This window comes from Nyctibius grandis, chromosome 4, assembly GCF_013368605.1.
Source record: "Nyctibius grandis isolate bNycGra1 chromosome 4, bNycGra1.pri, whole genome shotgun sequence".
Taxonomy (NCBI): Eukaryota; Metazoa; Chordata; class Aves; order Nyctibiiformes; family Nyctibiidae; genus Nyctibius; species Nyctibius grandis.
Genome location: NC_090661.1, coordinates 91567259 through 91592434, shown reverse-complemented (window position 1 = coordinate 91592434; position 25176 = coordinate 91567259). Strand labels below are relative to the sequence as shown.

General features: G+C 38.2%; 1 protein-coding gene across 2 annotated transcripts in view; it reads left to right on the top strand.

Moving 5' to 3' along the window:
* The first annotated feature begins 41 nt into the window (after positions 1 to 41).
* The window catches only part of STN1 (STN1 subunit of CST complex), a 43864-nt gene continuing 18729 nt past the window's right edge, over positions 42 to 25176 (top strand). The window contains exons 1-3 of one of the 2 annotated variants that reach the window (XM_068399011.1): positions 42 to 105; positions 16382 to 16521; positions 21224 to 21319. In XM_068399011.1, coding sequence (XP_068255112.1) covers positions 16389 to 16521; positions 21224 to 21319 — 229 coding nt within the window. In that variant the 5' untranslated portion in view covers positions 42 to 105; positions 16382 to 16388. Of the gene's footprint in view, positions 106 to 12311; positions 12355 to 16381; positions 16522 to 21223; positions 21320 to 25176 lie in introns of those variants that run through there. The other variant, XM_068399012.1, reaches the window with a different exon arrangement.

Here is a 25176-nt window from a genome sequence, read left to right as displayed (position 1 = left end):
AGGCCTCCGGCGGGTAAGTTGGTGCCTGGCTCCAAGATGGAAGGGGCACCCTCTGCCCCTCACCCTCCCTCAGGCCTCAGGGCCCGGAGGTAGAGCTTGGGGCGGGTGAGCTCTCCCCCTTTCCTCCTGGTTTTCCTTGGGGGTAGGCTGCGTGCTCGCATTTGGGGGCGAGGCAAGTTACTTTTCCCTTTCCTCTAGTAGCCGTTATGGGGAGGCCTGTGTGAAAAGGGGTCCTTTACCCTCTGCCGAGTTGCTTCTCCTGAAGTACACCCTGCTGCTCCCTTGTTTCTCCTCAACTGCCCCGTGTAGGGAAGGTCTCCCCAGTCCTGTGGCAGAGGCTGATGTTTCCTAGGAAGGGGGGGCAGCTTCCTTTGAGGGCTGGCTGGGTACCTTGAGTTCCTCTTTTCGGTACAGGTAGGACTCCCTCCTCCCCCCACATTGCTCCCAGGTCTGATCGTGGGAGCTGAAGGGGGTGTGAGGGCCTCTTTCTTTACTAGGAGCGTTGTGATGGCAGGTGGTGCCTCCTGGAGGGTTTGAACTTTGGAGTGATTTTTTTGAGTAAGATATTGGCAGAAAAAGGCAATGTTGGAAGATTTTGTTTTGTTTATGGGCCAGTGCTGTTCCCAGATCTGCAACTGGTTTGTCACAGCATTCAGTCATAGCAGGGTGTGATGTTAATGTGCTGCATATGTTTGGTATCTTGTGAGATTTAATCAGTGGGACTGGCTTGAATATTCTTATCTCACAACCTTCTCTTCCCACAACGGATTCCTTCATCAGCCTGAAGTATGATTCTATTTTAATAGTATTGTTTATGTGCTACTAAATGTGTGGTATTTCTTCACGTGAAAGCAAGAGGTGTTCCCATGGCCTGGATACAGGGCAATTAGCAGACGTCTTGGAGACAAAGTGCAGGCTGTGACGGGAGGCAGGAAGTTGATCTCGCAGTTAAGGCAGTGATGTGAGACCTAGGAGAGGTCTCACAGTGAGACAAACACCCAGTGAAAATCACGTAATACTTTATCCTCATATGAACCTGAGTGCCTGCGGTTACCGTTAATTTAAACTGCGTTATAATCTTCTAAAGATCGAGCCTCTGGTGTGGATCATTCCTCAGACCATTTTTTTTAGCATGGCAGTAGTTTGCTAAGGAGGGTAGCGCACGTATAGCGCACTATAGTGATAGTAATGAGGCACTGAGACGCAGCGGTTGTGGGGATCATGTGGCAACCTCAACGGTCTCCTTGAAAGAATCATGACTTTAAGGAATTGAAAGTGCTGGGCTGAGTCAAGAAAGGGATTTCAGCAAAGGAGTTGTCTAATAGTACCGGTGTTTGTAGTAATGAAGATTAGAAAGGTGGTTCAGAAGGAAGTAAGGGGGTAGAAGTAGCCTGGAACTGAACTTTACATCATGTGTTAATGATTTTTTTTTTAGCTGAAGCATGCTGGGGTAGAAGCCTTTTAAGAATATGTTGGCATTGTATTTTGAGTAATTAGTGGTGCTAATAGTATTTATACTGTACAGGAACACACTGTGCTAGGCACTGTCCTGCCACAGAACAAAGAGATGGCCCCTGCCACAAAGTTTATGAATCAAACAACAGTGTTGTGTCATGAGTTAATTTCTTTAATCTGTATAAAATCAGTTTCAAGGGTATTACTACTCTATGAATAGAGAGCCTTTCAAGTACTCTTGGTAACCTGATGATAGCAGTCCTGATTTGTTGTAATAATCAGCATTTGTTGTTCAAAAATGGTCTTGGGCTTTGTGGTTCCTTTGTACTGACAGCTTGGTCACAAAATGTAAAACTGTTGAGGAGGGTGTTAAAGCCAAGACTGTTTATGTGTGCAAGGGTAATACCAAGAAACAACTGCAATCCAAATGAGCTGTTTTCCTTTCTCCGCTATGATCTGGCTGGCTGCACCCGTTAACTTAATTTCCAAGTTTCATGCAGGTAGTTTGGATTGAATACAGTAACAAGAACGTGATTGATAAGGTTTCTCCAGTGTTACCAGCAGCAGTTTAGCTTCTGGAATCTTAACTTTTAAAATTAAGTTTCTTTTTCCTCTCTATAGTACTTTTTTTCTTTTTTTTTTTGTGCCCCTTCAGGTGGGATGATAGCTTTGATTGGATGTTAAAATACAATGATGGCTTTAATCATAATTTTAATTTATTTTTTGAATCGTATATTTTGATTTTAACTTGCTTTCTCTTGGATAAAAAGTGCTTTGGGACTGAGTTCCATCTGTTTATTTGAACTAATTGGTAGAGGATGGGGAAGAAAAGGAATCCAAAGCCATAGCATGAAATCCTTGTATCTAGGCAGGATTCGCTTTTCTTTGGCCTCAGGGTTAATGTCATAGGGCAGTGTGGGGGGGTGTATGTCAGGGTTTGTAATAATAACTGGAAATAAATGCAAAACTACAAGAAAAAGTTATTGAGCTATATGTAAACAAATGTAGTTGAGCTTGCTGCTTGAGTAAGGCTGGCAGATTTGGGACTGGGGTACCAGGGCCCCGTTCTTTCTCAGCTCTATTGATAAATGAATTTTCAACTCTAAGTAGTTCACATACAGCATCTATATAAGGTATCAGTTTGCTTTGAACACGTGTGTGATAAAACAGGTTCACTCAGAGCAGAACAGGGACAGTAGTGTCATGCTACCAATGAATAAATGTTAGTGGGTACTACAGCTGTGTTGCTTTAGACTTTTATAAAGATAGTCTTCCTGTTCCAGAGAGCTTTTAGTTTGTATAACGTTGAAAATACAAGATGAAAGGCTGGCACATGGAAGGAGCATTAATCTAGTGATAAAGTTTTGCTTTTAACTTCTATTTTGTTTCTTACTCTTTAACAAGTAATTAGATAAAATCATTATATCTGAAAAGGAAAACTGTGTCTCGATCTCAATTTTTCCCTTATTCTTTCACTCCAGAGTTACAGCTTGCCACTCAATCCTAAAAATAAACTCTGTAAGGTGAAGGTTAAGTGCTAGTAGCAAATCCTTCCCAATTTGCATTGACTTCTTGGTATGGAGGAGGCTGTATGGAGCCTAGTTTTTTGTGTGTCTTTTATTTTTTTCCTGGTAGCAGGAGTTTTTAGCAACTGTAAATGTTTCTAGATGGTAAGGAGAAAAAGGTAAAAGTGAGTTATAAGTATATTAAAATTTCTCCTTCAGGAATCTAATGCAATGCATTTTGAAAATTCAATGCTTCCTTAAAATGTCAGAGTGAAGATGTTAAAGAACTATCTTGGTTGTGCATCAAATATACTGGCTTAAAAATAGCTGTAACTCTCCAATCTTTTGATCTCCTTGAGATTTAGAAGTCTCTGTTATACTTTCTGCTACTTAATATTGCCATCCTTTCCCACTGACTTCATCACTTACACTTGCTACTGTTACTAACTCCCTATTTAAGTTCTATTTCATTTAAGCTGCTCAGCTTCAGTTTCTCTTCATTGAAAATAAACACTTGCTTCAGAAATTTAATTTGAAATGTGTTCTTCACAGCATGTACTGCCCCTTCACTGCAGTCCTACATCCTGTCTTCAGTTCTTTCAAAATATTTAATGGTATATTTTTGTATTGTCCTGATTTTCTGTCCACCCACGCTTTCACTGATCTCCTCCAATCTTCTTTCTGACGTTTGAGTTCATTGAACTGCTGAATGGTCACAGGTGGCTTGCTCATGGTTAAATCTGAGGTATAATTCTTTTTTCATCCATCTTAATCTATCTATCACCATTGGCACTCAACACTGTCCCTTCTGTTTTCTTTACTTGGATGTGTGCAGTGTTTTCACTGATATTTTCCAATTATATGGTGGTGTTTTTCCATAGTCATTTCTACTCTGTCCTGTTCCCAGTGTTAATGTTTTCTGTGGTATTTGACTCATGTCAGTTCTAAGCACCACTGTAACTTCTAGATCCTTCTAGTTAACCCATTACCTTCCTTTTTAACCTCCTTTTTGCATTCTTGGTTTTTGCCAAGACTTCATGTGTCCAGCCTCTGTATCTGAAGTTATTTCCAAAAGCTGCCTTACTTCCCTCTGAATCTGACTCCTTTTTCCCTGGAGTTTGGGATTTTATGGAATTAAGTTCTGATACTTTGCTTTGTACCACACTAGCTTTATTAACTTTCCTCAGTCCTTATGATAAATTTTTGGTGACTTTCCTGTACCTGACTTTTTTCTCCTTTCTCTTGTTCATCATCAGCCACTTTTCCTTTCCTACTGTTCTGAATGTGTTGCCTCCTCATAGGAGCACCTCAGTTCAGTGGATTTTAAATACCATGGTGTTTTCGGTCTCTTTTCATCTTGTATTTTGACCTTAAAGATATTCCTTTCCTTTCCTCTATGACATTTCCATCTTCTTTGTGTACATGCCAAGTTTTCAACTTTTTGTCCTTTTTTTGTGACCCCTCTACACTTGCTATGCTGTAACTGACTCCTGTGTCCTAATGCTCTAATTAATGGGGGTAAGTACAGAGGAGCTAGTAGTATCATTAGTTCATAACCCATGTTTATGACAAGGTGAAGAGGGAAATACAAAAGAGGGCTAAAAAAAATCTTTTCATTTGTTTATGATGTAAGAGGATGGCCTAAAAGGCTGTACGTTTTCCTCCAAGGAGCATCAAGTCATGTTACCCATTTATTGGAAGCCTTGAGAGGGGAGACGGTATTGTATATAGCAGTCTTAAAGCCCTTCTATTAAATGTACAGTTGATAGATCTGTAGCTGAGAGACTTGTATTTCTGTTCTGCATTTGAAATGTAAAGCTGTCTTCATAAAGGAACAAAAAAGAGATTCAGTTTTGTACTTGGTATTTTATGAGCCTTTCTGATATGAATAACAAGAATAGTTCAGTCATAACAATACAAACAGGAAAAAATTATAACAACAGAAGGTAGATGCTCAAAAGCTTGCCCATATCTCATTAGCCAGAGTCAATGCTCAGGCTCCTATCAATAACTTGATATTATATGACTTTTTTTTTTTATGCATTACTGTAGGACTACTTAATCTAAATTGCCATAGAAACGTGGCATTTGGAAGTTTCAACATATAAGGGTATTACTTGATGTTTGCAGTAAAAAAAATTGAGTGTTAAGATGTTTAGGAATAGGATTGATCTAATTTTGGCTTCAGAAAAATCTCTGTGTTTAGTCTAAATTGGCCTAGCTTTTTCAGTAGTCAGTGGGGAAAGGCATCTTCAGAGGGCAATTCACCTTTTCCCATTTTAGATACTTATCTTTATCACACAGTATTTAACTGTGTGGGGTGAGTTGTCCTGGAAACGTGTGATGGGGGTTCTTCTTTCTACCTGTGGAGATACCACTGCCAGCAGAAATCTTGGAGTGCAGATCTCTTGGTATCAAACGCTACCTCTGGGAATGATGACAGAGCAAATATAAAAGTTGCCAAATTACCTGAATATTTCCAAGTAAACTGATATTTTATTGAATAGACTTTAACTGAAATCAAATGTCAGAAGAAAAAGCAATAATATAAATATAGAAATCTTGAATAAGGATCAGGTATTTCAACAAATAGTACAAGAATATTTCTTGAAAGCATATTGGGTCAAAAGCATTCAAACTTTAATGTGTTAACTTAATTGAAGTTATTGCAAAAAAAAAAAATGTTTTTCTTATGGCTTATAGTTGGTCTGCAAGAAAACCACGTTCAAGACTGATATTCAGAAACATAGTCGTATATAATTGGAGAAGTAAGCTGTGCTATTATACTTATTTGAGTGAGAAGCAAACCTCAGATTTAATGGAAAGTGTCAAAGACTTGAAACTTGTGTAGCTGATTCTCTTTATTAATTAACTGACTAATGCAATTAAAAACTTCAGGTCCTCTTTCATGATAGAAGTTTTCAAGAAGGCTGGACACTTTGGTTTGTATTTAACTGAAAACCTCCTTTTATAGGAATTTTCAGGTAATAATAAAATACTGAGCTGCATTGGCAGGTAGCTGCATTTTTTTAATACAGTAATTAGTCTAATAAAAATTCTCTCTCTCCATGTCTTGATGACTATAACAATCTTTCACAGAACATGCATAAGTCTATTGATTTCTTTTAAAAAAATATACAATTAAAGTACTACTACTCCTCTTAGCTATAATGCTGTATTCTTTCTAACCATTTTAATAATTTATTTCATTTAAAGCAAAATCTATTTGATCAAAACTGTACATGAACACAAGGCAGAGTATTTAAAACTTGCAGAGCCCCCTGCATCTGATGGATATCAGAAGCTTTAGTGAAGTCACATGAAAGCATGTATTACAAATGCTTCACCATGTTTGTCTTTCCTCCAGATGGTAATTAGACCTTTTCCTCTTGCATAGGAGTCACGAGCTGATTTGCTCTTTTTGTTTGTGGCTTTCAAGTTTGCATTAGTTCACATAGCAGCTAGGATTAGAAATTTATTAAGGGATAAAGATAGCTTTGCATCTCAATATTGCTTTGAGTCAATACTGGCACAGAAAACGTCTGAACAAAAAACTCACATGTATTGCTGCTTTTCTTTCTGCAAATCCTGAATTTCTTCCTCTGTTTCCTGGGAACCTTTTTTTCCAGAATGAACATTGTGTTTTCTTGTGATCCTGATCAGCTCTGGAATCTTGGGACTGAATTACTTGTTCTGTAATATGAAAATGAGTTATTTTTAAATCTGTTTTTTATTATGGCTGACCAGCCAGCCAGCAAACTCAGTCCTGTTACATGGTAAGCATAAGCAGGAAGTTTATTATGCCTTCTACAACTGTTATTAAAAAGACACCATACTGAAAAGTAAGGAACATTTCACATACACACAAAAAAAGGACAATCTGACAAAAAGATAGCACTGAAAACTACTGATTCTTTAGTAATATCCCAAAGAGAATCATTGCAGTGGGATAATATTGGAGAAGTGTCTACTAGCAAAAAGGGGAAATAACATTTAGAATGTGAGATAACAGCCGTTTATTAACGTAAAGCTAGACTTTAAACTGATTTTACTGAGAAAACAGCGTAGTTTTTCATTGAAAAATGTTATTTTTATATCATAATCATGTTTAAAATAGTTTCTGTGTGTGTAATATTCTTCTCTCTTTACCTAGATTTTATAAGCTATTGTGTAATTCTCATTTTTGAGGCAAAAAAAGTTTACTATGTGTTGTAAAGTAGAATTTTGTTTTATGTGGGATCTCTTCTTGTTACAGCAGCAATGTATGGAGCTGTAATAATGAGTCAGTTAAGGCAAACAGCAGCTATTGTGTGTTGAACAATAGTATATGCAAACTTTGGACACTAGGACGTGCTTATGAGAAAACAAAGCATTGTAATGTGATGCACTTTTATTCTCGAGTGCCCTAGAATCTTTATTTTTTTGAGAGAAGGGACCTTCAATCTAATATCTAACCCACAAAGTTATGTGTTATAGTACACCATGCAATATTTATGGATTAAGCCAAAAAAGCCCATTACATTAAGTGGATTGGATTTTCTGTAGCAGAAAATAAAATTGCCTATAGGAAAAATAATTCCTATGGCTTCTGGCTGAGCTATAATATATTGTTCTGGATGCAGTATACAGGAGTGACTTGCTTTCAGAAGCATGAGGTAGGGAGTGGCATCTATTCAGATGCAATTAAGGAGATGCTTAAATCTGTTTATAGATCTATTTGTTTTTTTTTCATACCAAGAAGTCGGAAATAGTAGTGATCATGTTAGCTGTGACAGTGATTCATGTAGGGATTGTAAGAAGTTGTAGCTGCGGTCTTCAGTGAGGTATTTTCTTTCAAGCTTCTTAATAGTGTTATGTTCATTTGGTGCCTTCCTATTAGAGTCGGAAAAAGCTTTTAAAGGTGGGCAAAAATCGTCACTAACAAGAAGTCTATCCGCCTTTGCTCTGTAGGGAGGAAAGCTTTTAAGAAGATACTCGTGTTGCAGGACAAGTATTCTTGAACACTTTTGGTTTGTTCTGTATCAGTCCTGTATCAGCTCTCAGTGATGAGATTTTGACAGACCTCAGAGGGAGCATCTGTAAGGTATTCATTATTTCATAACATCCTCAGAGAATTACAAAAATTGCTAACCCAAAAGTTAATAGAGGACAAATTCTCTGGATTTTTAACAGGTCCTAATAGAGTTTAGCAGCTGAAGATAAGGGATGATGAGCCAGCTTTCCTTAGCTGAGAAGAAACTACTCTTCAGATCATTCAAAGTTCATAGAATGCAGTGTAAGAGATTTTGCAGAACAGTTTGCCATAAGGAATCGAGAAATATCTACACACCTCTGGCGTTTCTATAACTTCTTGATTTTGTAGGTCAGAGCAGCCTGGGTGTGACTAAGAAATCCTGTGCTTGATTTCAGGTATAGAAGTTCTAGTCCTCAGAAAGGAGGCACAGTTACAAAAGAAACTCAGAGAATAGCAGGCTGGGAATTGTACCATTTTTGATGTATATAAAAAAACACCCTTTTGATACTTTTTCTAGATGTTGGCTGAGAGGGCCTGTGTGAGGAGCAGTAGAAAAGCCTAACAAAAGCTTTGTTCTTAAGTGGAATGATAGTTCAAAATTCCTCCAGCAAAAGAGAGAATACTGTAATAATATGTATAGTCTCAATGCTTTTTTTTTTTCTCCTTCTGCCTTTCATTTTGCACAAGTTTGTCTTTTGGAATGTCTAAACATTTTTTTACAAGAAGTACCTTCAGACAGGAAGCATTATGAGTCTTTATTTGGAGGAGAAAGAGAATAATTTTGTGGAATAGCATAAAAAAACAACCAAAGAACAAATGCAGCCAGTCTAGGAACAGAGATCAGTGTCAAGCTAACTGTGTTAATCTTTCTAAGAGTAATAGTTAGGTCTCAATCTTCCAAAAGAGCTCCAAATGAGTAATCTCAGTCTCTAGTTATGCTCACAAAATATATGATGGTCCTAGTTGGATCTGAGACTTCAGATTATTCTGATTTGAATTATTTTGTATATACCAACAACAGTGCTATTCGGACACTGTTTCAAGCACAGCCTCACAGTGTTCTGATATAGTTAAAAGGTTCACTTGTGTAGCAAAGAAAAACTTAAATTGATTTCAGAACATTAAGCAGGTCTGTTATAATCTGATGCTTTGGTATGTGCTGGGAATACTTTGAAAACTTTATCACAACTGTACACCTAGACCAAATGGTAGGTTGATTACTTTGAAGTCTGTGGATGTAATGGAGTGCTCTGTTGTGCTATGGATGTTCGTTGCCTCTAGAAATTGAGTCGACCTTGTCGTGGAGTTCACAGGCTCAGTAGCTTCAGAAAGCTATTAAGCAATGCTTGCCACTTCTACCCAAATTTCTGAATATAAAAAATGTTCTTTTGAGGAGTGGCACTACATCTATTTTACAGGGCTATACCAAAGTAGGAAAGCCAGCAGTTTTGCCTTAAGCTGGGGTGAATTCGGTTTTATTTTTTTTTTTTTGCTCTGTTAGTTAACTTGAATGAGTTAATATTCCTTTATGTTGGATCAGTAAATTACATGTATCTGTTAAGAAAAAAAAAAAAAAAAAATCCTTTGCCAAGAGCCTGTTTGGAATCCTCTTGCTGTCAAAGCTTCCATACTGTTTTTCCAAGCAACAAAATTACTATTTATACTAAGTAATTTATTTTTAGTTTTGTTTGGTTTTATTTCACACTAATAACTAAGAATCTTCTCTCCCAGTGAAAGAATGTTTTTTTTTCAGCAGCTCAGCTCATTCTGACAGCACTGTGGGTGATTAAGAGCTTTCAGAGAGAATTAATCATCTTCATAGACTTCCTTCTGCCCTCACTGGAGACAGGTTAAAGAACTAGTTGAAGAACGTGCTTCAGCGTGATTATACAATAGCTTTAAAATACAAATAGCAAGTGAAGCTTTCTATCAGTAGTGACTGCTACTACCTTATTTATGGTAAGCTTACAGCTGTCCAGGACAAATAGACTATTATAGAGATAGTTTAGTGGTCTGTTGAGTGGTTTGCTGATTTCTTGATACATAGGAAAATATCTTGTGACTAATGCATGGCACAAGGATCAGAAGGAGCTACTTTTACTGTTTATTTTATTGCACACTTCCTTGTTAGTTTTCCAGAATCATGCTTTTGGAAAACTGGGTGCCAAAACCTTGTTACAACGTTTAACTTGCATATAAAACAAGTTGCAATGCCAAAGAAGGCAATCTAGAACTGTAAGCTTTGTTCCCCTTCCTTGCAAGACTGTTGATGTTGGAGGAGCCAGTCCATCTGGTCTCCCGCAGCCACATGCATCTGTCCAGAAGGATTTCTAGGCAGTGCTGTGGAAAGTTAAAAACAGAGAGGGAAGTACATTGCAGGTTATGACACGGAGACATTCATTCCACTGGAAGACTATTACACAGTAGTGGTGTCAGTTCATTGATAAAACAAAGATGTTTTGCTCCTATTTATATTCTGATTATTATAGGCCTTGTGGGCAATACCTTTCTATGTTGTTGATAGACTCCCTACTTGCTAAAGTTTGTGGTGATGAGTCTTTTGTCTTGCACCAACTTCCCTTGCCAGGGAAGTGTATTGTAATATAATGTAATTAAAAGGCATATGATGTTTTAAATTTCAAACAGTATATTTAAGAAAAATTCTGTAGTTCTTTCTTTTTGATAAGTGTGTTGTCTCAGGAGGTTAGACAGATGTTAACACTTGTGCAAGTAGCATTTCAGAAACTGCTAAACTTCTGGAAGTTCAGAGGAGTTCTATCTCTCTTAATTTTGTTTCAAAACCATTTTTTAAAAATTGGAATTGTTCTTGCCTTGTGTATAAAACCTGCAGGACATATAGAGCCCTTACTGACACTTGTTGCAGCATGTAGCATCTAAACTTACAGCACTTCATGTGAGCAGCAGGAGAAGGTAGTTTATTAGAAAAGACTGAAAGTGCTTACCCTGCTTGGAATTTTTTAATAGAATCACCAGGTAGGAAGTAGATCCAAACTGACCTTATCTTACTGTTTGATAATTTTCTAACAGCTGTAAAGTTGATACCAATACACACTTTTTTGCAGGAGCCTTTTTGGTCTTTCAGTGATGTATTGTAGTCTCGGTGATGGTTTTTGTCTTGTTACTGGCGTTGAAAACTTTCTTTAATGATGTACTTTTTAAAAGTCTATGGGTGAGTTTTGTTTTTCGAATCGTTACTCCATATTATCTGTAACCAAAGGCTTTACTTTCCAGCTCACTAAGATCTACTTGTATACTAAGATACCGGGTTTGTTTGGTTTTAATTTAAAATGTTGTATGTGGCCTTGGGTAATTAAAAACATTTTTTGAAATATGGTGTTTTTAACTGTATCATGCTGGAATTGCCTCTGCTGATCATGAAGAATTGAATAATATTCATTTGTCATGTAGGGTGTTGATTCAAACACAGATGAGTTCAATTCAGATGACAAAGGTTGTTACAAAACCCAGCTGTTGACTCTCTTCCTCTTTCCACTAGTTGCTTTCCCTGTGGCAGGGATGGCTGACCCATAAAGCAATTCTTTAACAGCCACAGTTTGTAGCCTGATTTATTCAAGTAAACCAATGGTGACTTTAAGTTGTTTTAATGCACTGGGTTGTCAACTCTTAACAGCTTAGGAGCTGCTTCCTGTGTAAATCATCAGTGCTAGTGTAGTAGTGGCAGTCTTTGGACAAGAATGAATGCCTGGTAGGATGTGTAAGCTGCCTGTATTGGTGGGTAAATATTCTTTGCTTCTGATTCACAGCTAACTTGAGAAAGAATCTTTGCAGCAGTCTGCCAGCAGTTGCAGAGTAGTTGCAGACAACCGCTGGCAAGTTACCTTTTCTATAGCTCCAAATGATTCATCTCAAACTAAGGCAATTTTCTCCAAGAGCTTTGGTTGTTAATCACATCTGGAGAAAAGACAACAAGAAACATTAAAACACATACTCTTCTTTGGGGTTTTGATTTCACTGAGATTGGAAGAAGACTAGTTCTTAATCATTTACCATTTTTTTGAAAAAGGTAGATGGTGAACTTGGGAATAGGAGACAAGAAATTCATTGGCCAGGGCTGATTCTGTTGAACAAATCACTCTGGTGTGAAATGGGGAGCTATTCCAACAAGGCTAACAGGTAGGCTGCTTGGGAGGGAAGAAAGAAAACGGGCTTGGTTTTGGGTGGTGGCGTTGTTGGGAAGGCTGCCAGTTTTCCTTGGTTTCCCTTCTTTCTCTTTTAGGATAATATGTTGCTGAGCTCACAAGATAACTCTGAGGATTATGGACTTGGTTTGATTCTCACTACAGCCAGGAATGCTAACATTGATAGCAGCAGGTGAAAGAGACAGCCTTGTTTTAATAGGTTAGTATCTAGAATAATCTCAAATTGAGGCTTTTTGTTTATTTGTATTTAGACAACTACTGTGTAAACTTCAGATTTTTGCCTTTGAAACAGAATTGTTTTCCCAAGAAGTGGTCCAAATAGCAGAACTTAATTCTATTTTTATTTTTGATTATGTCTCTAGCCTTTCTTCAGAGTTACTTTATAGAGAGGTAAAAATAGAATACAGATACCTAATATCTAATAAACTTGTGGACTAGGTGCTTCTCTTGCCTTTTTTCTCCTGTAGCAGGATTGAATTCCTTGCTCTACAGCACTACTAAAGTCATTACACTGCATTTAAAACAAAATGCAGAAAGGGATGACCTTTTGCTAGGACTCTGTATCGTTTGTATCACTAAGCCTTATCACCATCTTTCAGCAAAAGCCAGTTTAATCCTTAAACATTTGTACATATAGTATCTGTTCAGAATTGTCTATTGTTAGCTATCTGTGTTCTCATTGATGATAATGCTGTGCATCTCCACAATGCCTGCTATTTACCCCTTGGATCTTCATTGTACAGGGCAGCTGTTATCTTCCTTGCTGATAGCATATCATCAATGGTACCAGTTAAGAGCTGAAAACACTTCCAGCATAATGGAAAGTTCCACTTTTGCCAAGATGGCTCACTAATTAATTAACCCCTGAGATATTCTGCCTGGGATGGAGAGGCTTCCGGTGCCAACTTAAGAAAAAGTTATGGGAAGATACTATTACATAGCAAAAGAGAAATTGATTGGAAGAATTTTATCTGTCCTGTAAGAATTATGTTTTGTAATACTATCAGTATGCCTGAAACAAGTTTGGAAACTAACTGAAAAATAGATACTTCTCTGATTTAACATCTTCCTTTGCTATAGTAGCAAAAAGACAACTGTTAACACCACCAGAAGAATGGACTTGTAATAGGAGTGTGTGGAGGCAAGCAGTACAGGAGGCAGTAAATAACTTTTCCTCCCAGCAGGCCACAAGCTTTTGGCTTTAAATAGGTCACTGTTCAAATGTAGCTTCCAAGCCACCACTTGGGAGGAAAGAAAGAAAATGGGCTTGGTTTTGGGTGGTGGCAGGGATTGGGGGGCTGTTGAGACCATGAAGAGGCAGGGGGAGACTACTATGCAGAATGCTCTTCATGTGCTGTCAAACATTGCTGAGAGTGAGTGAGTGCAGTATGGTTTCACTGTCCCAGCCTGGATGGAGTGTCTGTAACTCATCATTTCAGCAGATTTGTCCTGTGGACTTCAAGAAATCTTGTGATGCCTTCATAGTGCCAGGGTCGTGATTTACTTTTTGTCAAGGAATCTTTGACAGATCTGTAAGATTAAACTTGGTGTGTCTGTAGCAGACTTGAACCAAGCAGAGTGGTTCTATATATGAAGATAGATGTGATGGGTGTAAATTCCTCCAGTGAGAAGCTGTAACAAGGCCTGGGAGCTAGAAGGAAGCTCCAGAATTTGAGATTTAACTCGCAGTAGTTTCTGAGAGAGAAAGAGCTTTTGCTGCAGAAATCCTTCTCCCTTCAGGACAGGGAAGCAGTAAAAGATTTGGGGAGATGCTTCTTTTAAGCCAGAAGTGTTGTCTGGACTTCTGGCTAGTGATCTGTTAACATTTGGGCATTTCAGACTTGACAACTGTTTCTTGACAACTGTTTACTGAAATACCAAAATGGAGATATTTTTATTCTCCAGTAGTGCTGCTTCATTGATTTCCCCTCAGATGTACACACTTGCAGGGGTGGCTTCTGCATTTTACCCCAATGAATGGCTGTTCACGCAAAATACAAAAAGTTAGATAAGCTTGTGACCTGATTCTCTCTTTTTGGCTTGTGAGCTCTGTCTGCCATCTGTCTAGGAGAAAAAAATGGGTGCTGAGCTATGACAGACTTTGTAACCATGCAGAGGAACTTAGGGGGCATGGTGCAGAAAGGAATATTATTTTGTATAAAAGATGATCTTAGTGAACAAGACTGTGATTGTATCCATGTTTCTTGTCAGAGGAGAAGTGCCACTAAAAGTGAATAATTGGGGGACTGTAGCACCATTAAGGACAAAATTATATCTTAAAAGTTCCTGTTTGCGGGTGAGAGACAGGATGACACTGACCAGTAGTGCTTCTCTTTATTCCAACTCATTATGTGTTCACCTTGATTGACTGTAGTGTGTATGTTTATCGATTTATGTGTGAACTGTTCTCATTTGCCATGACCTTTTGTTGGGCAAGATAAATATTTTCTTTTTTTTCTTCCTTTTTTCCCTCTACTTTTTTTAATAGAAGTTGTAAAAGCACAGTAGCGTAGGGACGGTGCAGGCAACTTTGTACTAAAGACTGCAAGCAAAAAGAGAGGAATGGGGAAGGCTAATTTTGTTATGAAAATAAGTATGCTAAGTAAAATACAGGTTCAAACTATGTGTTTGCTTGGGAAAGTTTATGGTCTAAATTTGACAGACTATAGCAGGAAATGGGAGAACTGCCATATGGAGGAATAGCAGCTTTGCATTATTAAGATCATACAGTTAGCAGCTTAGTTTATAATTTTCTATTGAGCAGTGGCTGCAATTCAGCAGAAAAAGTGAGCTTCATGGGGAGGCTTGAGTGAGAAAAGGATGGTGAGACGTTTTTGAGTAGACATTGCATGTGGAAAAGGGATAGGTTGGGGAAAGCTGCCTGTAGTGGGAAGAGAGACGTAAATCCAGGTGTAAACAAAACTATTCGGTTTGTTACTCAAAGGTGAAGTGACTGGTGGAACTGACTAAATCATCTTGTTGACTTTCAACATCTCACAAAACAAATGACCAGTCTAAGGAAGGTCAAAGGATAACTAACCTTTTGTTGGTTTGTGTTTTTGTGTTTTTTTTTTTTTTAAAAAAAAAAGAAAATTAAAAAAAAAAAGTGGAACTAAATATAGCTGTCATCTGCGGTTCTTTTTGCAGTGTAGAGTAGGTGTCAGCAACACTCTAGTATGTTGTGCTACACTCTTTTTCTGCCCCAAATTAAATTTAAGTGCGAAAACAGAAATCATGCAGAATCCAAGCTCTGTTGTTTCTCAAAGAAGCATGATATTCACGGCGTGTTGCCTCTACATCAGTAGCTAGAAGTGTCTCCTGCAGACTACAGAAATCACTGGCAACCAGTATCAGGGAGCTGCTCCCTCTCAGGAGACTGTAGCTGCCAAATCTCAGCCCTGTTACACACTATTCAAAATCAGTCCATTTACCACCTTTGCCCTACAGCTGAAAGTGGCTGACATCCATTCGAGGGTGACCTGGAAAGCCTTATGGGAACAACTTAGCTATCCATACAGGAGAGGCTAATAAAAAGTGTATTCAACTTCCAGACCTCTACAAGGATCCTTCCTGAATTGAGTGCTGGGGGTTTTTTTTTTGACCACTCTGTGATAAGCAGAGAATTGGCTCTAGTAATGGCAGAAGATAGCAGGCATTAAACAGGGAAATCTGAAGAGGTAAAAGGGGAAAGTAACAATTACAAAGTTACTGGAGGCTGTATGCCCAAAACACAGAAGGTCTGGTTGCTTTTGTTTTATATAAAATAAGCCTCCTCCCCACCACAGTAAAGCACAGGATGAACAATGAGGAGAATCTCATATGGAAGGGAAAGAGAATTATAGAGGGGAAACATAATCAAATGTACAGAAAGTAACCAATTAGTATCCCACAATTCTGCTCTTTTAAAGAAGCGTTGTGTTTGGTTCTCTGTTTATTGGTCCATAGAGGAGAAATCCCTGAAATTCTATTTCATTTGAAGAAGCTGGGAAAAATGCTGTTGCTGTTGAGTGTCAGTACTTCAAGTAAATAATCAGTATTGATATTTTGAATATTTCATGTGATGACACAAGGGTAACATTGTATTAGATAAGTTCCTGTGTTTCTTCATCAGCTCTGGTGTGTTACTGTGTGTAAAATCACAAGCTACTTTTTCCTTCGGTTGGAACATCAGTGAACAGCACTTTATCTGTGTAGAAAAATAATTACAAGTTCTTCTGTGTTCGCAGGTTTTGAATGCAGTCTGAGTCCAAGAAGTATGAAGAAGAGACACCTTCTCTGCACTGGGGGAGGGACCCTGTATTTTCTGCATTTGCAAGACTCTATATTAAAGATATAAAAGAAATGAGAGAATCTAAACAAGTGCCAGGTATGTACTTATATGTACAGATTGTGATGCACACAGAATTGTAACTGATTTATGTTGTTCTTTATCAAGGGATTGCAGAATGCTTCAGGAACACCAGTAAAGTAATTTTCCATGCCCCTAAGCTAAGTGACATTAGTATCTATAACAATTCTAAGAACAACAGGTTGTATGTGAAATATATGTGAAAAGTTAAATGTGTTCGTTCTAATAGCTTGTATTGCTATCATATATGGATACAGAACCTAGTGTACATTAAGGTAATGTTGTGTTTCCTCTGTGTGGTAGTGCTTATTTTATTGTGATAAAGTTAATTCTGAAAATGCTGGTCCTTATTTCTGGCCATATGTGTTATATCTTTCCATTATCTCTGCAACATTTGAGAAGGATTTTATGCCTCGCCTCTTTGTTGCAAAATGTTGACAGTTGATGACATTGCTGGATGTATGTGTTTTGCTTTTTCCTCTGTGTGTTAATATATTATAAAACAGATACAGGTTTTGAGGTTTTGTCTGCTTAATTTCTAGATATCACAGGTATATGACATTCTTCATACATTTGAACAACCTTATTGTAAATTCTGGCATCTGTGCTGAATCTTATACCACGCCTTTTATTTCCTAACTATTGTTGGAAATTGTATGCTTTGCAGTCTGTTTCCTGCTGGTCTTCAGCCAGTATCACCCACATGTGTACATTGTCTAAAGCAACATGGGTATGAACTTGAATTTCTGTTTTCACTACAAAGACTTTAAATAGACTGCGGTGTGTTTCCTGCTGTAAAACGGTTCATTACTTCAAAATGAAGCTTGACAAGGTGAAAGATTATCAGGGAGGAACCCAAGGAACATAGAATTAAGAAGGAAAAGCAGTAAACCCTAAGCAGAGTGTGTGTTTTTGGTTTGGTTTTGGTGTTTTGTTTGGGTTTTTCTTTTTTTTTCTTCACAGAGACAAGGTACATCTGTTTGGCTCTTTGATTATGCTCTGTCTTGCAGGTTTTGTTGTTCTTATTTTTCTTTAACAGCAAGAATAATGGCAGTCCTATTCTTGCAGAAATAAAGGACTGGTGTTTTTTTTTGTTCTTCTTGCAACCATTGTTATGTGCATAGGGACTTCACAAACTGCAAAGCCCAGTATATGTACCTCTTTGTTATTTAACATGATGGGAGACTTTTGTCTTAAATCCATTGCAAGAGTTAGGCTACAGTCTGTTGTTGATGTTTGTACTAGAGTGAGTAGTACTTAGAGGCCTTTTTAAACTGTGCAGTATTATAGTAGTAGGAGTGTAGCAAATGCATCTGGTAAAACTGTTCCTGCTTCAATTAGAGACATTTTAATTGTTTTCAAACAAAACACAAAACAATTCAATGTCAGCAGAATAGGATTGTAGTTTGGTCTTGGATATTAGTACATACACATGCGAAAATATATTCAGAAGAATTATATTTATAAACATCAACAAACATTTCACAAGACCAGAAACAGTCCTAAAAAGTACAATCCTGCTCTCTTCTTTTCACCACTAAATTACCTGAATTTCCCTCCTTGCATCCTTTCCTGTTATTTTACTTAAGTGATTTGTATTCTGCTTCAGGAACTCTTTCAGTTTTGTTATTACTTCTTTTTTTGAAGATGATCCTAAGGAAGTGGTATCTGTCATGTCGAGAGATCAGCCTTTAAAATTGGTGCATGTGAGCTTTCTCCACTTCCTGTGCATCTAGCATTTCACACAACTAAGCTTGCTTGCAATCCTGTATCGTTTTCTAAACCAAACTCTAAAGAATAAAATGAAATTTCATAGAACAAACATCCTGAATTTTGTTCATTCTCCTGGTGCTGTGAATATATCAAACCAGACATCTTTCAGCATATCTTATTTATTGGCAACAAATGATAGCACAACAGAAACACTAAAAAAATGTCTTTTGGGGAAGGAAGAAGGTAGGTGTTTGCTGTTAATGTTTCCTGCCTTTAATGGGTTTGTTAAAGACCAGCTGAAGCTAAGTATGTGATTGGCTATGTCAGTCATTAAGTAATGGTAATTAAGAATGAATGAGTGCAAAACAAAGAGTTGTAACTAGGAGGAATGGAAAGAAACACAGACTGAATGTCAGGAAAAACATCCTTAGAATGACATCTGCTAAACTGTGGAGCAGCCTTCCCAGGAAAAAGGTGGGATGCCCTTCACTGGGATTGTTTATATCCTGACTGTACAGATTGCCAGGAATTTACTGTACGGAACAGTCTTGATATTGGCCCTGAGGAAATGGACTGAATGACCTAATAAGTTTTTTCTTTCCTTTCTTGAGCATTAGGATTTGATGCCGCAATGACTAATCTCTCAAAACAACAGAGAGGAAAGCAGTAAACCTGGCCAATTACTCTCCTGCTATAAATGGTGACAAGAAGGGTGGAAAACTTCCCAGATAAAAACAGCAATTGTGTTGTCTTAGAGGCCTTGAAATGAGAGTGAGTGTCAAACTCGGTTGTAACACGTAATCACATCATAGAAATGAGCTTTTCTCTGAGTTATCATGCACTGCTGCATTGTGACATCTTATCAACAAGCGAGGGAAGCTACAAATAGCATAAAGGAGGTAATAATAGTTAAAGCAATGGCAAACAGCTCGGTGCTCAGTAATGCTGTAACGACATGACTAGAACTTGCCCTAGAGACTCTGTATCTATAGCCCCCTATACCCCTGCTGTGGCTTCCTGTTGTGGTAACAGCATATTAATGTACATGTTATTTACTGGGTTACCAGGAGCTTGGCTGAATGTGCTTGCACGTAGCTTCAAATGTTTAGTATACTTTTATTGCTACCAATATAAACCTAATTTGAACAAATAGACTGTCAGGAAGAAACAATTTACACCTTGAAGTAGTCAAGTTCAACAACTTTTAATAGTGTAATGAATTCAGGTAGTTTCTCAGAGACTAAGGGTGAGTTTATGGGGATGGAGAGAACCAGTTTTATCTGGTCTCTGTCATTTGCCAGAACTCAGTTTGCTAACTCTGAAATGAACATAATAACATGTTGCTTGTTTGCACAGTCAAGAGCTTGGAGTTTCTGTGCTACAGACTTGCCCTGAAACTGACCCAGACCTTCTTTTATAGAGATTTTGTAAGATTTAGTGAGTAATTATATACACCGGCAATATCTCCATTGAGTGTGGGTTTCTATAGCAGTGTTTATTGGTGTCCTGGTAAATGGAATGAGACAAGAGTGGACAGACCTGCTAAACATTCTCTACGCCAGACCTGATCAGTGACTGCACGATTACTATAGCCAGCTCTAAGATGACAGTGATAAATGCATCCTCAAAATGTTGCAGTGGATTTTTGTGAGCAAAACTGTTTGTGAGCTGCTTGGCTGATCACCTGTGATTTGTTCTGAAACTTTGGTTGTTTTGTCTTACTTTAAGAAAGTTAATTCCAGGCTCATTTAAGGATGCCAGCTATGTAGGACAAGTTATTTTTGGATTTTGGTTTTGATTTTTTTTTTTAATACAGAACGTTTTTCTGCCTCCCTTGCTGCAGCGTTTCTCTTTCCCTTTGTACGAATAAGACTTGCCACAATGTGCAGAGCCAAATGTTCCCTTCTGAGTCCCTCGAGTTATCTAGTTTTCAGAAGACAGTTATTGAACATCCCAGATGGCATATTTCAGTAAAGCAGCGGTATTTGAAAACTGAAGAAAACACATTGACTGAAAATGAGCCAGAATATATCTGGAGCTTATTGCCCTATTATCCTCCTGCTTGTGGACTGTGAAGCTTCAGTGTATAAAGTTTCCGTTGGTGTTTGTTAACAACATTTGTCACTATCTTGAAAGAGACTACAGCATGTGGCAACCTCAGTGCTGTCAAAGTCCACTGGGCTCTGATTCCTCACTGTTTCCTGGACGTGTTTTTACGTGTTATTCTTATTCAAGTCATCTTTATAGATGCACAAAAATAGCTTTGAATGGTTGTTTTTAGAACATGTTATTTCAGAAACTGAAGTTCAGGATGCTGTCCATGACGACTGCATAGTGTACTCCGCAATCTAAGAGGGTTGTTTCTCTCCCCCTGCCCCCCATGGCTACTGTTCTCTTAGAAATGAAAGAAAGAATTATGTTAGTTTTCCTTTTGGAAGCTCTGCCTTAATCAGTAACAGCTGCATGGTGAGAAGCTCAAACTGCTTCCATTGTGTTCTATTGTTTATTCTGAAGCCTGATGAAGATGTTAAAAAAAAAACAAAACAAAACCAACAACAAAAAAACCCAAACAACAAACAAACAAACAAAAAAAAACAACAACCCCCCCCCAAAAAAACCAAAACAAAACAAACCAACCCCCAAAAAACCAAAACCAAACCAAAACCAAACCAAAATGAAACCACAAAACATGAAAACAACTAAAAAAAACCCTAATGCCTGTAGCAAACAAACTGTTTTTCAGATCTATATGTGCAAGAAAACAAGAGGTTAATAAAGTTCTAACACTACCAAAGCAAGCTTTTGGTATCTTAAGTAGAGCTGATACTTCTTCCTTCTAGTGTTCTCAGTCCTCACTGATCCAAGGGATTTTTCACATGACTAGGCATTGTATCATTTAAGATATGTTAAATATGTAAGAAAGTATGTTTTTTACTTATGAATGTGACTATGTAGGGTACGATGTTGAAAGAAATAGTTACACTTATCAAGAATGTTTTGTGTCTAGGTATATTCTTTTATAATGGACATCCAGTAAGACAGGTGGATGTTGTCGGGATAGTGGTTCAAACGAAAGAGCGAGATGCCTTTTATAATTATGGAGGTAAGAAAAGTGTCTTTCTCTCTTCTTGCACTTATCAGCCTTCTAATCTTAGTTACTGTTAGAACTTAAAGGTTGCCTTATTTGATCATTGTCTGTTCTTGAAACAACTGTGCTCTTATCCTAATATAATGTATATCTGCGGCTCAGGTTATTTAGCAGACTTAGAGAGGCTACTGTTATCTCCACTTCAAAAGCAGAGAAACAAATAGTTATAACAGAGTAACTGATTTGTTTGGGGCCATCTAGCAAATCTTAATTTTGGTTATTCTTTGCCACCAGACTCCACCATCTTCCTCTCATATATATATGCAGTTCCTTTGGTCAGATATGAATGGATTTAACGGTGCCTGCAAATGGGAAGTCACTTCTTCCTTTTCTGAACCTTAGAAATCCCTTCTGACTTTTTATATGCTTTGTTGTATCTTGGAGCCAGCTTTTAATAGCAGTCAGGAGCTTGTTTGTATTTAGATGCATAGGAGTCTCAGCAAATCTAACTCAAGCATCATAGTACCAGTCCTTGCCAACACCAGCTGGGAGCTGTCTCCTCCCTATTGCTTTTCCCAATATTCAGACTATTTTATTAACATGGAAACATCTGATTGTCATTTTGTTCAGCTGTTTTTTTCATTTGGAGAAAAAGCAGAGTAGAGTAGTGGTGATGTGGCATGTTTCAAAAGGTGGGGGAGGTAATCTCACAGTAGGAAGGGGGAGCCAAATGCATAGATCCTGTCAAAGCACTTGAAGGACTCAGGTCCAGTGTCTTCCTCTGCCATGGGTTTCTACCTGATGGAGGTAAGTCATGGGGCACCTCTTCTTACCCAATTCCCTCACTTATAAAATTGAGTCAGCTGCAATTCCCTGACTCACAGGAGTATTGTGAAGATACAGTTGACAACTTAACCAGGTCCCAGCTTCCACAACACCTGCAGTTGCATCATACTGCTGCAGAGCAGCATTAACTGCTAGTGCATACAGAATACCCTGCATTGGCTGCAGCTGCTTAGAGTTGACTCTGTGCCCTGTAGAAATGTCCCTGAAAGTTTCTTAGAGTGGATATTTTCTAAATTTTTTTAAAGTCTTATTTCTGGATATTTGTTATTACCTTGCTATTATGCTAAATAATGAGTTGACAGTAAATATTTTGAAGCACAAGTTTCTCTGGCACTTGAAGCAGCACAGGCTAAACAAGCACCTAAGTTAAGAGGTGGAGATGTAATTGTTGATGTATGAAGTGTTGAAACATAAATTGAATGTCAGTTATTATTCTTTTATTGCACTAGTATGCAAATGCAGTCATCGCTTCATGAGAACAGAGTAAGACAGAATCAAAATGACCAAAGCAAAAACAATTCCATGGGAAAGGGTTTCCCACGCTGCTCTCAGCATTAGTTTGGATGTTAACTTGTTGGAAATATTTGATTAGGGCAGAAAATGGAGGAACAGAAATAAAAAGAAACTGCAGAGTAGTGGAATTAAGGCCTTGGTGTTAGATCAGCCGACCTTTAAGTACAGCTCTCAGTGAGCCTGGCTTCCTGCTGTCCTTTCACATCCAACTCTACTCTTTGTTCCAGCAGTTCCTGGTTTGAGCTTTCAGGCTACCTGCCAGGGTGCCCCTCCCCAGCCTGCCCTCCCTTTCAGGCAGGCTGCCTCTGCCAGCGTAAAATCGTAACTTCTTAGCTTCCTGCTTGTAACTTCTTGCGTCTCGCAGTTCAACAGGCTCTGGTTGGTGAGTCACAGAGCAGGCGTTGCGTCAGTTGGAGCGCCGCACGCTGCTCAGTACTTGCTCACTTTCCATCTGCTTAAAAGTGACTTACAAAGCAATTCCCCCCTTTGTACTTTTTCTCTGACAGAGAACTGAAATGTCTTTGTGTCACTGCCACTACCTCCCCCCCCCTCACTTCTGATCTGTCTACTTCAGAATGCACACCGTTCTTTTTAAGAGAATCTTGGGTCCTGTCTGTGCTGAAAACCATACAGCCAGAACTGGTAACAAAATAATAATTGTAGAAGAGTGAATTGACTCTTTCCTGAATTAAAAAAAAAAATTAAAAATTACATGCTGTGTAAAACCTGATTTTGACATTTCGATTTGATTATTTATTACTATTATTGTGATCAATTAGGAGAAGGATATCTAATTGAAGTGTAGCTTTGAACAAGCTCATATTTTAGCTAATGCACCTTTCTGATCTCTTGTTTTTTTTCTTTCCTTTTTAACAAAACCAAACATCACATGGTTTTTCTTATACTGCAGAACTTTTTGAAAGGCTGAAAGGCACTTGCCTTAAAAACAAACAAAAAAAATCTCACCAGGCTCTCAGTAGACTCATGCAGGCCCTACAAGAACCGTACCCTTTTTGTTATAAAGAAATAAAAATGAACACAATTATCTCATTTACCAGGTAGCTTTGAGTGCTACCCCTCAAATAGTTAATGTAATGGTACAGAAAACCCAAACAAAACAAAACAGAAAAACCTGAAAAACAAACCCACAAAAAACCCAAACAAACAAATGTTTAAACCTAAGGAGATGGAGGAAGGGCGGCACAGGGAGCGCAGGAAGTTCTCAAAAGCTTGTGGGACCCCTTGAGTGCATTTGAAATAGATTAACATTCTCCTGTCTAATTAGAATACAATTGCAAGAGTTCTCATTCATCTGTGCTTCAGGAGTTATTTGTCTTTTTGCGCAAAAGGTTTTATTTGTGAAGTAGGAAAAACTTTGTTTCAGAGCCTTGCTCTGCTACCAGATTCCCTGTGTGGTCAAGAACAGGTCAGTCTCTCCAGGACTCCATTTTCAGCTGTTACATTGATGAGGAGGAGTCTGGCCTCCTAATCCTTGAGTCTTGTTTGTTTTGTTTCTAAGCCCTTCTTAGGAAGCGTATCTCTTGCGGTTGGTGCAACAGCCAGTCACAAGCTGGAACATTTAGAAGCTGCAGTAATGTAATAGTGAAATGCCATCTGCCCTGTTTCTTATTGCTGTTGCTGGCTTGCATGAATGGCTTGGCATGGTATATGGGGGCTCTGCTACTATTAAAATAGTTACTTTTTGTCTATACCAAGGAGAGGAAATCCCACCAGCTAGGTCATTGTGTGAGCTCTGGTACAAAATTAAAGCTGCTGAAATAGCTGCAGACACAGCAGCTCAAAACAGGCATAGCAATGAGATGAGCATACTTTTGTGATGGAATTTGAAATTGCCTCCATCTTATAAATGCTCTATGTTTCTTATTGGGAATGTGCAGTTAAACCACTGGGAAACAGGAAGGCAAGACAATGATTTGAAATTGGTCTTCCCAAATACGGAGGTTGTTTCAAAACACATGAGACAATGCAAAGGCATTTTGCTTTGATGCTATGGTTCCCAGAGGAAACAACTGCAGGTACCAATCAGTACCTTCCTGGTAAACATTTCTGTTACTTCTGTAGTCATGGATCTGGTTTAAGGAGCAGAAGAAAATTGCAGATTCCAATTTGCGAAGAGCGGAGGCTCGATCTTGGAGATGACTACATTCAAGGAACAAGGTGTTTGGAGTGTTAGCTGGACTGGAAATGGGATCCTTGCTGTGGTTTGACAGACATTTAATGCCTTTTTATTTAGAGAGTGTTTGTTGGACGTGCCACCTACATACAGTCTCTTGATCTGTAGAACAACTGATTCTTCTGAAAGTTTTTTAGTTTTCCTTGGATTTTGTCTTTTTCTGCTGTCCTTGACAATGCAGTGCCTGGGGCAGAAATTGCAAAACTTACTTTGATTAAGTACTAGCAAAACAGGAAAAGCTAGACAGCTCCCGTGCTCAGGAGAAGGTGTTAAGCTTTTTCAGCAATGGAAGTGGCTTGCATGCCACCAGTACTTATAC